This window comes from Vanacampus margaritifer, chromosome 14, assembly GCF_051991255.1.
Source record: "Vanacampus margaritifer isolate UIUO_Vmar chromosome 14, RoL_Vmar_1.0, whole genome shotgun sequence".
Lineage (NCBI taxonomy): Eukaryota > Metazoa > Chordata > Actinopteri > Syngnathiformes > Syngnathidae > Vanacampus > Vanacampus margaritifer.
In genome coordinates, this window is record NC_135445.1 from 19,478,488 (window position 1) to 19,490,987 (window position 12,500).

Below are 12,500 nucleotides of genomic sequence, written 5' to 3' on the forward strand. Positions count from 1 at the left end.
CAGAGGCCCAGGTGGGTACTAGAAAGTAATTAATATGAGATATTATAAGGGAACATACATTTGTGCAGCTTCTGTCAACATGTGATTTCTAAGATGCCTAAAATTTGCAACCATAAATTTGAGGAGTGAGTAAGTAAAGTGCCCAAGAATTTATATTCATTTACAATTTTGATTTTCTGTCTAGAGATCAAAACGTCAGGTTCTATGCACTTTGGCAAAACAACAACAACATTGCAACATTTTAGACTGAAAATAATTTAAATGAGAGTTAAATAATTTAAATGAGAGTTCCTTAGCCACACATTTTGGAGCATTTGCCATGGTCTTTTAAAAGTGAGCAGCAACCTCTGAATGTTCTCACAGCCTTGATACACAGATCATTTATGAAACAGAATTGGACCCAGGATGGAACCCTGTGGCATTTCTGTGATGAGATCTTTGGAAGTATATTTTGTATTATGTCTTTTTACACACTGCGATCAGTTAGTGAGATATGATTTAAACCGAGTAGAAGTAGACAATTTAAGGTGATCAAATTTAGACTGGAGAAAATTATGATTAACTGAGTCAAATGCTTTTCGAAGATTTAAAATTGTGTGAATAAATAAATAAGATAAACAGTTGCAATTTCTATTGAATGTTGGACTCGTGAATGCTAACAACTCTGAGTGATATAACATGTAAAGTCGTGACATTTGTATGTCTTCTCTGCAGCATCAAGGCCATAGAAAGTGCCACCAAAGAAGATGATACAAAATGGCTGACTTACTGGGTCGTGTATGGACTCTTCAGCGTGGCTGAATTCTTTGCAGACATCTTCCTCTCCTGGTTCCCATTTTACTATATTGGAAAGGTAATTGTCTTGTTTTTAGGATGACACTTAAGTGATCTTAAACAGTAAAAAGTGATTATAAATTCCTCTTGGCTCAGGGGGTGGATTATTGATACATTTATTGTCCATTTCACTTCAAATAACTGTTGAAATGTGTCAACTAATGTTAGAAAGTGGAGTTTAGTGTAGCTTCAGTTTTACGAGACAGTACTTGTGTTCTTACCAGTGTGCCTTCCTGGTCTGGTGCATGGCTCCAACTCCTTCCAACGGCTCGGTCCAGATTTACAATCGCATCATCCGCCCCTTTTTCCTCAAGAATGAATCCAAGATTGATGATGCGGTTAAGAACATAAAGGATAAGGCATCAGAAGCTGCTGACAAGTTCAAAGATGAGGGTGAGTAGATAACGAATGGGGGCCTGACTCAGATGGATTTTTAGAGGCTGATTCTGATATCTGGTAGAACAAAATTCTGATAACCTATTAATTGACTACTGAGACAAGGGGACTGAGGTGCCACTATACTGTGCTGTGGTCAAAGCAAGCAATATGGGCTGAACTGACGTGGCTATTATTATTATTATTATTATTATTATTATTATTATTATTATTATTATTATTATTATTATTATTATTATTATTATTATTATTATTATTATTATTATGAAAGACTCAGAAGTCAGGTCACTCATGCCTAAAGGCACCAATGTATTCAACATCATTATTTACAAGGCACTCAACATAAAAATGCCTAGCAAACATAATGTCAGTGTTTGACAGTTTGTGAATGTGGTCTTGAAAGCTGGATAGCAAGATTTGAATGTGAGGCTACATTCAAATTCAAACTTTCTCTCCCCACTCGTGTTTCGCCCCAAGCTTTGTGAAAAAAAGAGACACTTGACCAAGCTTTGGCGCATATATATATATATATATATATATATATATATATATATATATATATATATATATATATATATAATGGTAACGCACCCATTGAGGTCAATAGCGCCACCCAGCCTATTGAATTGTGTTTACTAGCTACTCACTCTGCATCAATTCATTATTCTGAAATGGATTTGCCTTGACTTGGTGAGCAGGGTGACCAATCAGGTGTTAGGACCTGCCCACCAAATTTGATGGGCGAGTTTAACAGATAAAATAAACTCATGAAACACCGCAACACAATAACCATGAAATAATTAATTAAGTAGAGAAATTATTATATATATATATATATTTACAAATAATCATACATAATTTCATTGATTATTGACTCATTTAATAACATATTGATTTATTTAATTTCATATTTAATTAATAAATGAAACATTTAATTAATTAATGACACATTTATTTTTTATTTAATGGTGTATTCATTTATTTAATTTAGACACTTTTGATCCTCCATAGTCTCGCACTCGCTATTCTGCAAGTAATGAAAGTCACTCCAACAAGTGCCGTTCGATAATTTTTGAGTTTTGGCGGGCATGGCAAATGTTTGCACAACCGTGCATATACAAGCATGGAAGTAGTAGGATACTTTGCAAAAAGCAACACCAATGAGGAGCCTCCTCAAACAGGAATCTCAGCTAGGATCAGCGCTACACACTGCATGTGTGAGTGAGGGGCGGGACCCGCACAAGCCCCTAGCAGCCGCTAACCCTGCTTCCCCCCTCCTTCTCTACCCTTCCTCTCTGTGCCACACTGCTGCTGCATTAAGAGACGCTCTGTCGGCTCCCACAGTGTGCGTGTTTCATGTGTTCCGTTCAGTCCAAATAGGAACCGAAGCAAACCGGTCCTGAAATGCGTTGTCCGTCTGGGAAAATTCAACAATCCCGATTATCAATCTAACCCTAAAAATGAAGGATTAAAATTAGCTTTTGGCTAAATTGTGTCCCACGAGAATTTTTTATTTTTTCGGGACGGCTGTTAAAAAAAGAGAACAATTCTGGAAAAACAGGTTGGGTGGCAACTTGGTAGTTCCCACTCGTGTTTCGCCCCAAGCCCCAAGGTCAGTAAACCACGCTAAGCTAGCTACATTGCTAGCATTACTTGTACATATAATGTGAGGCTACATTCAAATTCAAACTTCGGTTTCACTCCAAGATCAGTAAGCTGCGCTAAAATAGCTACATTGCTAGCATTACTTGTCCATAATGTGAGGCTACATTCAAATTCAAACTTTCTTTCCCCATTCGTGTTTCGCCCCAAACTCAGTAAACCACGCTAAGGTAGCTACATTACTAGCATTACTTGTACATAATGGATTATTGCCCAAAATGAAATGTTTCCTGTTTGTTGTATTTTTTGGAATGTAACACCAATTAAAACATTAGAGGTGGTTGCAACTAGTAGCCATTTGCAGACGTCCATATGCAGCTGACCACGCCTTAAACACCAACAATATATCCCTTGACATTGAGTGATACTCAAGAGAACCAACATCCGCACAGTGACTGCCCTAAAAAATGTTTTAAGTAATCTTACCGGGCATCCACAGCAATCACAGCCAGGGGTCATTTAATAGCTACAGTTTTTGTGTAATCCATGTTTTGCTGAGTTAATACTATTCTTCTTCTTCATCATTTTGAAATAATCAATACTGCTCTTCTTTCATGTTGCTATTAGTAGGCACGTGATTTTTATTTTATTTTGTTGACTGTGTGTGTGTGTTTGTGTGTGTGTGCGCCCACAGCCAAGAAAGCAACAGCCAACATCATGTTTGAGGAGAAGAAGAGCTCTTAATCAGGACCTCCACACAGGATTGTCTGTGCAGCTGTTCCAGAAAATAATGTTGCCTTGTTGTATTTAATGGATTATCTTGTCTGGTATGTCATGTCAAAGCCATTTCCCCAGTCAGTTTACTTGTATGACAGGTGACTGTCCATTGCCCTGATACTGAATGAACTCAATAAATGCTAACTGGATTGGTTGAATGATTTTTGTCTGCCATAACGTGACAATATAATGATATCCAGACCAGAACCCCTATATAAAAGCTGGATTAAAAATAATAATAATAATAATGTAAAAAGAATCAAACAAGAGAAATGGATTTAGGTTCATGGCTGGTGAGGCACTGACATTACTCAGATTTACCAGTGAAAAAGTGGCATATTTGCGATTTGCTAGGTTTAAATTTTGGATTATTAAAATGTCTGGTCTCATTTTCCGTCAAATAACAAATGTTTTATATGCTGTATATACAGTATTATATACATTAGGGCTGAGTATCGATTCAAATGTAATCAATCCATTTGATTTTGATTCACTAGGCAGTTTGATTAAATTTTGATTAGATTCAATTCACTTCAATCCGTTATTGATTAATTATGGAACATTAAGTCATCTTAAATATCAAGGACATGATAAAAACTCCACAAACATTAAATTCCAAATTAAATTTTGCGGAGGAAGTAACTGGTTAAATGATTTAGTGTTATAATCACTTAACATTTACATCAGCAAAAATGAGATTAAAACATTTTCATAATTCAAATTTAATAATAATAATTAAAGATATAAATTAAAAATATTCAGAATTATTTTAAAGTACAATAAGTCAGGTCTTTCATAAATGTAAGAAAATACTTTTAAATTCGTGTGAACAGTAAATGTCAACAGTATATAATACAGGGGAAAACGCCTTTAAAATTCTACTTATTTATGGGAAAAAGATATTAAAATAATCGATTCATGGTTTTATTGATTTCAGGCTCAAAAATGAAAATCAATACGATATCGAGTATTCGATTTTTTAAAACCCAGCCCTAATATATATTTTGTTTTGTCTTAATGTTACGTGGATGAAGTCATGCTTCTCTTCGTCTAAACAAAAACTTTCCCAATTAAGTCTGAGGGCTATGAGCCCTTCTAACTGGATTACACCCTCCAATCCAGCTTCATGAACAGGTGATAGGCACCTCCAAATTTGCCGATTGGGACAGGATTTGGGTGTGAGAAATTGTGAGCGTATCAATTTTAATAGGATTCCGTCTCCAGCCAGACGCACTGCACATGAGTTTTTTAGGCTGTGGACCAATTAGATGGACATGACAGCACATGCAGGTGGAAATCTGCACAAAATTATCCACATACACATTGTGGAAGCAGTGCATTGCATGCAACATGTAATAAATATGAGAGCAGGGCATTTTTATTTGCTATATATATATTGTTTTCTTTTCTTCCACATTTAATTTAAAAAAATCAATTTATTTTTTTACATTTTTTTTTATTTATGTTCAGTTTTATTTATTTTGGAAGGTTTGGTCCTCCATAGTGGGGATCACTGCCAAAGATAGAGATATGTTTACATAGAGATTTTGTAGTCATCCTTATGGGTAATGCAAGTCAATGAGGTAAGCGTAGGACAGGGTTTAACACGTTAACTTTGCTCTCGCAAGATGTATTCTCGCAGAATTTGTGAGTTCACAAACTCAAGAATCCATCTTGTACCGCTCCCATTGATTTCCGCCGATATGAACCACTGGTGGTTCGGACCAATCACAGAGCGACATTGTATTTGGGGGCGGGATATGCAGCTGTGACGAAACCAAGAAGCGCCGAAGCCGTGGGAAAAAACAAACCAAACATGGGGACACCGGTGGACAAATGCGTGGACGCTGCAATTAATTCTGTTCTCGCTGAATTAGTCTCTTGTATCCGCATATCAACATTGCAAAACCGACAACATAAACTCAACGCCATGCTATCAGCTAGTCACAACAGTCGCGTGTCGGTGACGACATTTTCCTCTTTTGCCGTCATTGGTCGAAACGAAAGTTAGGTAGACGTGCACACGATTCTGCTTCGTCCAATCAGCTCGAATTGTTGTACAGCATGCCCCGCCTTTCCGGAGGAAATCAACGCGCAGCTGTCCCAGACTGATATTGTGGAGAACTCCCTCGAGTGAAGCACAAATCAATTTGGTATTGCCAGGCTATTAACACGTACCTGTTTTTGCACTTACATCAGGATCCGAGCAGCGCCGTTCGGTATATATTGGAGCACGGAAAGGCAACAAAAGCGAAGGCCTAAGGCTTTTGCACAGTATTGTATGGTTTCAGTATGACTCAATTGACAAAGTTTTTTAAGCGCTGTTCCAAGGGTGTACAGTGATTGATTTTAATGGCTTCATAAACAACTATATAAAAACAGTTCATAAAAATCCATGCACTCTCAGTGTAAATTGATTCTGAAATATAGAGGAAAGTTATGTACAACAGTGTGAACCGTAACAGTGACTTCATTCAGTTAAGTGGTTCACCACAAATATACTTGGCTGCATAGAACATTGACAACATTATTGCCTACGTCAAAATTTGAAGAAAAAAAAGGTGTGGAAAATATCTAAGCAGGTCTTTTTAGACTGATTTGAAAAGTCACTTATTTATAACAATAAAAATAAAAATAAAGCACTAGAAACAAACTCAGCAAGAACTTTCCCAAAAGTTACATTCTGAATCATCATGAAATAACTATTATACAGAAACTCACTTGCAGAACAAAAAAGCCTGAGTTGACAAAGAAAGGTAAAGTCTTCAATCCAAAAAAGCCTGAGGAAAAAGACCACCGATGTTCTATTTTACAGAAATTTACAACATTATTACGGAAGGGAAAATTGCTCATGAAAGGAAGAAAGCAATACAGTTTTTTTTGTTTTGTATTTTTACAATGATCTTCTTAAATAATTCTCACACAAACAAATGAGAAAGTATGTAAATGAGGTACGCCAGGTGGTGAGCCTGAGCCCAAACTGGACTGGACATCAGCTTCTAACATGATTCATGCGACAGCTGACGGTTTTGACTGACTTAACACTTAAATAAGGTAGATAATCACATTAGACATGATCGAGACAGACAGACATGAACGACAGTCAAAACACAGGATCCAGTGTCACGGGTTGATGGGAGTATGAGGCAGCGCTCAGGGTCTATTCTGTCCAGAGGTTTTAAAAAAAAATCTTTATAAAAATAACAAAAAGTGTGCTGCATGCAGCATTTAACTCTTAAATAGAAAAATATGCTCTGATTTGTTTTCCTTGATGCCTGGTTTGAGGCGCTGCTTAGCGTTCATCTCCAGTGGTGGCACAGTGCTTCCTACAGCTTCCCTGTAAGGCGTGGACTGCGTTAGCGAGTTCACGGCCGCCAAAAGCGGGCCTGGGCAGCTTCCGTTATGTCTTGCGGCCACTCCAGATCTGTTCCGGCGTGCTCTTGTGGTCCGACGAATAGTCGAAAGGAGATGGGTGGCCCAGCGAGTCGTAAGGCGAGCGCTGGTCCCGGGGGGAGCGGGGCCCGCTGGCCGAGGCCCTCTGCTCCGTCTGCCAGTCCGAGTGGTAGCGGTAGGACGAGCGCTGGTCCGAGTGGGAGAGATCCTTCAGGTCCGGCCGGTACTCTCTGTTGGAGCGCAAGTCCTCCAGCTTCCTTTGCTTACCGTCATTGTAATGTCTGAGACACACAACAAATTATATTCATGAGCCTGACTGGGAAGCAAGTAAGATTGTTGGGAAGACTGAACGATTAAACATTCAAATGCAATTTTCAAAAAAAAAATTCAAACTCATTTGGGCAGTCAACTATATAGATATTTTATATTCAGTGAACCCCCTCCGTCACTATTTTGCGGGATGTTTTTGTTGCAATTAACTCATTCACTCCGTCATTTTCAGTGAAGCAACCCCCTTCGCTCGCTCCAGGCTGTTTTACTGGATTTTGACTGATTTTGCAAAGCCCACAGAATATTGCGTTCTATGGCTATAAAAACATGGTACCTACCAAAAGAAAGATTAGAGTCTCTTCTTTCATCAGGAAAAAAACCCTGTATTTTTGTATTGGTTTCCGTTTTGCAGCAATTAGCATTAGAATAAATATAGCTAAATTTGATCATTATTCACAAATCTGTTAAAAACTGGCGAAAAAAACTTGAAACATGGATGGCCCTTGCTGATCTCATACTCTGCAGCCACCTGCTGGCCGTTTTCTGCAATAACTACCATTGCTTTAAGCCGACCTCTTCAGGTCAGAAGTCAATATCAAAGTTTTCTTTTTTTTTCTGTTTTAAAAAACACATTAAAAAACGTATAAATTAGAGGTGTCAGTCGATTAAAAATTTTAATCATAGTTAATCGCAATATTTTTTAATATAATTTTACATACTCTTAACATAAAACTGGGAAGAAATGCTAATCTAATAGAAATATGGTCACATTTTTTCAGACAATTGATACAGTAATTTCATAATAATTCATAATTTATTTAATCTATTTTTTTTAAAATTAAAAATAGGTACTGTACTGTAAAAAAAAAGTGTTTGTGTTGGTCATTTTTCTTTCACTACATCGCATAATTGCGTTTGTAAAACAATGGTGACAGCTCAGTGCATTTTTCTTTTCAAATAAAGAGCTGACTATTTTTTAACATGAAGTAACTTGTGAAATTCTGCACATTTTAAAAACTGTAACTGTTAAAGTGACTCCTTTGCACAACGTTGAATGCTTTTATTTTGTTAAGTTTAATACGGAAGCACATTGTAAAATGACGCAACTTTACTGGAAACGAAACATCAAAGATCGTTGCGTTAGTTTCATATTAAGAATTATCTAATTTTTAACATTAAGTAACTTGCGAACCTCTGCACATTTTTAAAATTGTAAAATGCAACTTGACGCCAGTCTTCACAAATATTTGCATTATTATTTAATTTATTACTGCTTAATTATGTTATAGTGACTCCCGTTGGGACGCTTTTATTTTAAGTTCTTGGATACGCATTGATTGTCAAGTGACGCTGCTTTACGGCAAGCCAGAGGCGCTGGCGCTCTGCTGCAAGCGACAGCGAGCCAAAAGTACGACTATTTGTTACACATAGAGCTATTTTTTGGAGTTGCTGAATAAAATACACCTCACATCTAAAGATCAAATGACTTGGGTTCACTCGAACTGACAAGACGGCGTCCATTCGGCTCTTGGCTCTCACAGGGATGAAAGCCCCCGGACACCTCTTGGAAGAGCTGGAGAGCTAACCGAGTGCGTTCTTCCACAGCAAAGAACTGGTGGTAGTGCTATACAGTCCAAATGGCTCCACCACGCTAACATTCTGCCCCTTAAACATTGTGTGCTTCAGCTCCAGTGTAGTACAGTGCATTTCTATTGGGTAATTTTGACATGGACATTTCTGCTGCGTCTCGACTGGAATTCCCTTCAGTAGAGGCTTTCCAAATAAGGGGTGGTCGTTAATCGAGCGTTAAAAAAATGAGTGCTGTTGAAGGCACTTTAAGTTAACACGATATTAACGCGATAATTTTGACACCCTTAGTATAAATATGTTTTTGGTAGTGAAGGACAAAGTATTAAAAACGTATTTAAACATTTTTGGGTTTGAATGAGTTAATAAACCGTTTTGGTGTAACTCTTGTTTGATTGATGTAATTCTACTTTAGACAACAAGATGGCAGCACACGTTAGTTTGAGACTGTGTCAATTTGAAAGAAAAAAACAGTAAGCACTGTCTTTTAGTACGTCCTGTTTTTCTTGTTGAAAACTATAGGAGGATCTTGTGTGACCTATTGTTTATGTTTCGCACGTTGCATCACGGGAAACTGTGTGCCAAGAAACATTGTGTTTTATATGGAGTTCGATGGTTTTGCACATTTGGAGGAGGATAAAGAGAAGCAGATGGTTCATTCTTGTTGTGTGATCAATTGTACGGCCCGTTGGGGGCCTGATGAAAAGTTTTTTTTATCGCATTCCCACTGAAAGGGGCCGCGAAAAATAAAAGAAATGGCTGCAAGCTGGGAGGGTATAACTTGACGATCAAAGCCGGGATTCCGACTGATGCGGTTTGTGAGGCTCACTTTTTTTTTGCCCTAAGTACTTGTGACTATATATTTGTTATTTGGAGAGGATTTGAAGGAATAATAAATCGAGTTTTGTGCCTAGTTTTTCACTTGAGTGTCCACATACTGTTTTTATCTTATCCGAATAAATATTGCATTCTGCATCTGTGTTATGATACCTGCCGACCTCACTTGTGTACGCAGTAGCTATAGTTGTTAAGTCCTATCCTGACAGCTGCATTAAAGGTGTTACAATGCTAGTATGCTAATTAGTGTTGATCCGATACAGTTTTTTGGCCCCCGATAGCGATTCCGATACCCAGCTTTGCAGTATCGGCCGATGCCGATACCATACTGATACCTAAGTTGTTTTTCTCAACATGAAAAAGCTGTCCATCCTAAGTCCTATATTAGCGTCAGAATTAATGTTATCGGCATGTTACTTGTTACTACTCACCGATACCACTGTTTTAATGCCGTATCGGGGCCTCTGCCGATACCAGTATCGGTATCAGAACAACACTAATGCTACGTAACATGACTGCATGTTTGTCCAAGACTGGATTTGGAAAGAAAAATTGTGTAAGCTGTGATATTTAGTTGTTAACTAGAGACCAGATAGATGCCAGTGAAATTCTCAAATCACACGACAAGTGTCACTGTACTTAAGTCACTGCATTTCCAAAAATAATGTCGACATCATCCCACGTCTCATATGGGCCTTCAATAGTTTCAGTTTTGTCGCCAATACATACATTAAGCTTCTCTGTAAACCTCCTCCGCCCTTCGGTCGTTAAAGTGCTCAACTAGCGGCGATTTCGCCCGCTTACTTTCTTTGTATACGCTGTGTCTATACAGCCAGCCATGTTTTCTGCCACTCAACCATCGCGCATGCGCTAAAAATGTGTCAACAAAGGATCCTCCTATTGAATGTCATCCTACATTTTACCCCTACAAAAATGTACTTCTTTGGGCATGCTTAAAACAACTTGATCTGTTTACTGTCAACACACCAAAGAATTGCAATAATAGAGACTACAATATTTTTGTACCATCCATTGCTCTTGCTCTATGTCCAATAAAGGTGTTTATATGAATGTAAAATTGTAAGGACCTTTAAAAAACTGTGTCATATAAAACATGCCTAATAGTGTTGAAATATGGTATTTCTTTATTGTGGATTTCACCTATTTTGAGGGAAGGTCTGGAATGTAACCACTACGATGGAGGAGATATTACCGGTACTGTATATTGCTGGCGTCAGGCCAAATAGTAAAATTTTTTCTCTCACAAATTGATACTACTGGTCAGTTCTCCCATGTGTGTGTTACTTTTAGATTATCGACCAAACTTCTGCCTCGCGCTAGTGATATATAACAGCATACAGGGAGTCATCGAGTTATGTCATACGTCGTTTCGACTTTACGGCGCCTGTACCTCGTCCACAGCACCTTTTTTGTTAATTTCCCACAGTAATCACGTCATTTTGAAGTTATTTAAAGTTGTGTTGTTACCTCCAGCAACGGACGCCATTGAACAGGTGAGCTCGCCATCAGGCGCGTTACATTTCCGTGTTTAAGTTTGAATAAGATCCACTCTGCCGTCCGTCAGCAATGAATGTCCGTGCGGAAACACGAAATATTGGTTACGGCACTTCCGGGTCGCGCAAATATGTTTTTTAAAATTACTGTACAGAGTATTTTGATGTAAATATCGACTTCAACGGTGAAATCCGGCTTAAGTCGAAATTCGGGTTACATCGCAAGCGTAGGAACAGAACTCATCCGTAACTCCCTTTATTTTATTCATTTAGTTATATAGTGTCTAGATAAATTCAAAGCTCACGTTAAATTATGTCCACACAGCTGCTACGGCTCAGAATGGAAGGCATGTCAGGCCAGTGAAGTGGTATCAGTGTCTTAGTATCGGAACACTTTACAAGAACAGAATTGTGATTCCCGGTTCCTACAAAATAGTGAACTCATTTGACTTGGGGGACACCTGGTTATGAAAAGGTTATGGAAGGCTAAGTTAAAGACTTTTTGGGTGGGGGTGGGGTAGTATGTTTTAAGGCCACTTGAAATAATTTCAAATTAACAGATCTAGATTATACTACACATTCATTACTTTTTTTTTTTTTAAAAACCCTGCATAATACAAAGTTGTTTACTGTGTGTGAAGCATTAAAGTGAAGCAGGCTGAAAGCCTTTTTAGTGTTCACCTTTCCTGCCTTTCCCGATCCCTGCTGTCCGGCCGGTAGTGGTCTCTGTGGTCTTTGCCATTGCTGAATGAGGAGTAGGGCCTTTTTCTGGACTCGGCAGTCTTCCTGTGGGCCTCCGAGCTGTGTCTCTCCTTGCTGCCGTCATGGTAACGAGATGATGGCTGATGCCTGTCTGAGCTATAACTGTCCCTGCTACTGTCATCTTGGTGAGAATTGTCCCTCAGCCGTTCAATATCTGGGACAAAAAGCACAGAGTAAGAAATCTTAAGTAGAGCAGCGACGTGCTCGCCTCATGCATAAGTCATATTCATAGTGTACCTGTGTGTTTAAAACCGATAGTGTTTGTACTCCTAGTGTTCTGCTCCATTGCCTGTTTGGATACAAAAATAAACATCATTATGGATTGATATAAAATGGTGTCATTCAAGCAATGCAGAAATAGTGGCAGAGTACCAACCTGAGCGTTCTCTTGTCTTTTCTTGATGGCATGCTTATACAATTTATGCAATTTCCTGGCGTCAAACTCAGTGAATTTGGAAACAAATATCCACAGGTTTCTGTCAATGACAAACATCAAATTATGATCCTGACCCACATATGATACGTGAA

General features: G+C 38.3%; 2 protein-coding genes across 4 annotated transcripts in view; one reads left to right on the top strand and one right to left on the bottom strand.

Annotated features, from left to right (window-relative positions):
- reep5 (receptor accessory protein 5) overlaps positions 1-3,758 on the top strand; it is a 20,985-nt gene extending 17,227 nt beyond the window's left edge. The window contains exons 3-5 of the mRNA XM_077542997.1: positions 715-853; positions 1,059-1,227; positions 3,527-3,758. Of these exons, the coding sequence (XP_077399123.1) occupies positions 715-853; positions 1,059-1,227; positions 3,527-3,576 (358 nt within the window). The 3' untranslated portion in view covers positions 3,577-3,758. The remainder of the gene's footprint in view (positions 1-714; positions 854-1,058; positions 1,228-3,526) is intronic.
- A 2,175-nt stretch (positions 3,759-5,933) lies between these two features.
- Positions 5,934-12,500, bottom strand: part of chd1 (chromodomain helicase DNA binding protein 1) — a 76,827-nt gene continuing 70,260 nt past the window's right edge. For all 3 annotated transcript variants that reach the window (XM_077542979.1, XM_077542978.1, XM_077542980.1), the window contains 4 exons: positions 12,349-12,448; positions 12,210-12,261; positions 11,892-12,126; positions 5,934-7,283 (listed from right to left, as the gene is read on the bottom strand). In XM_077542979.1, the coding sequence (XP_077399105.1) occupies positions 7,010-7,283; positions 11,892-12,126; positions 12,210-12,261; positions 12,349-12,448 (661 nt within the window). In that variant the 3' untranslated portion in view covers positions 5,934-7,009. The remainder of the gene's footprint in view (positions 7,284-11,891; positions 12,127-12,209; positions 12,262-12,348; positions 12,449-12,500) is intronic.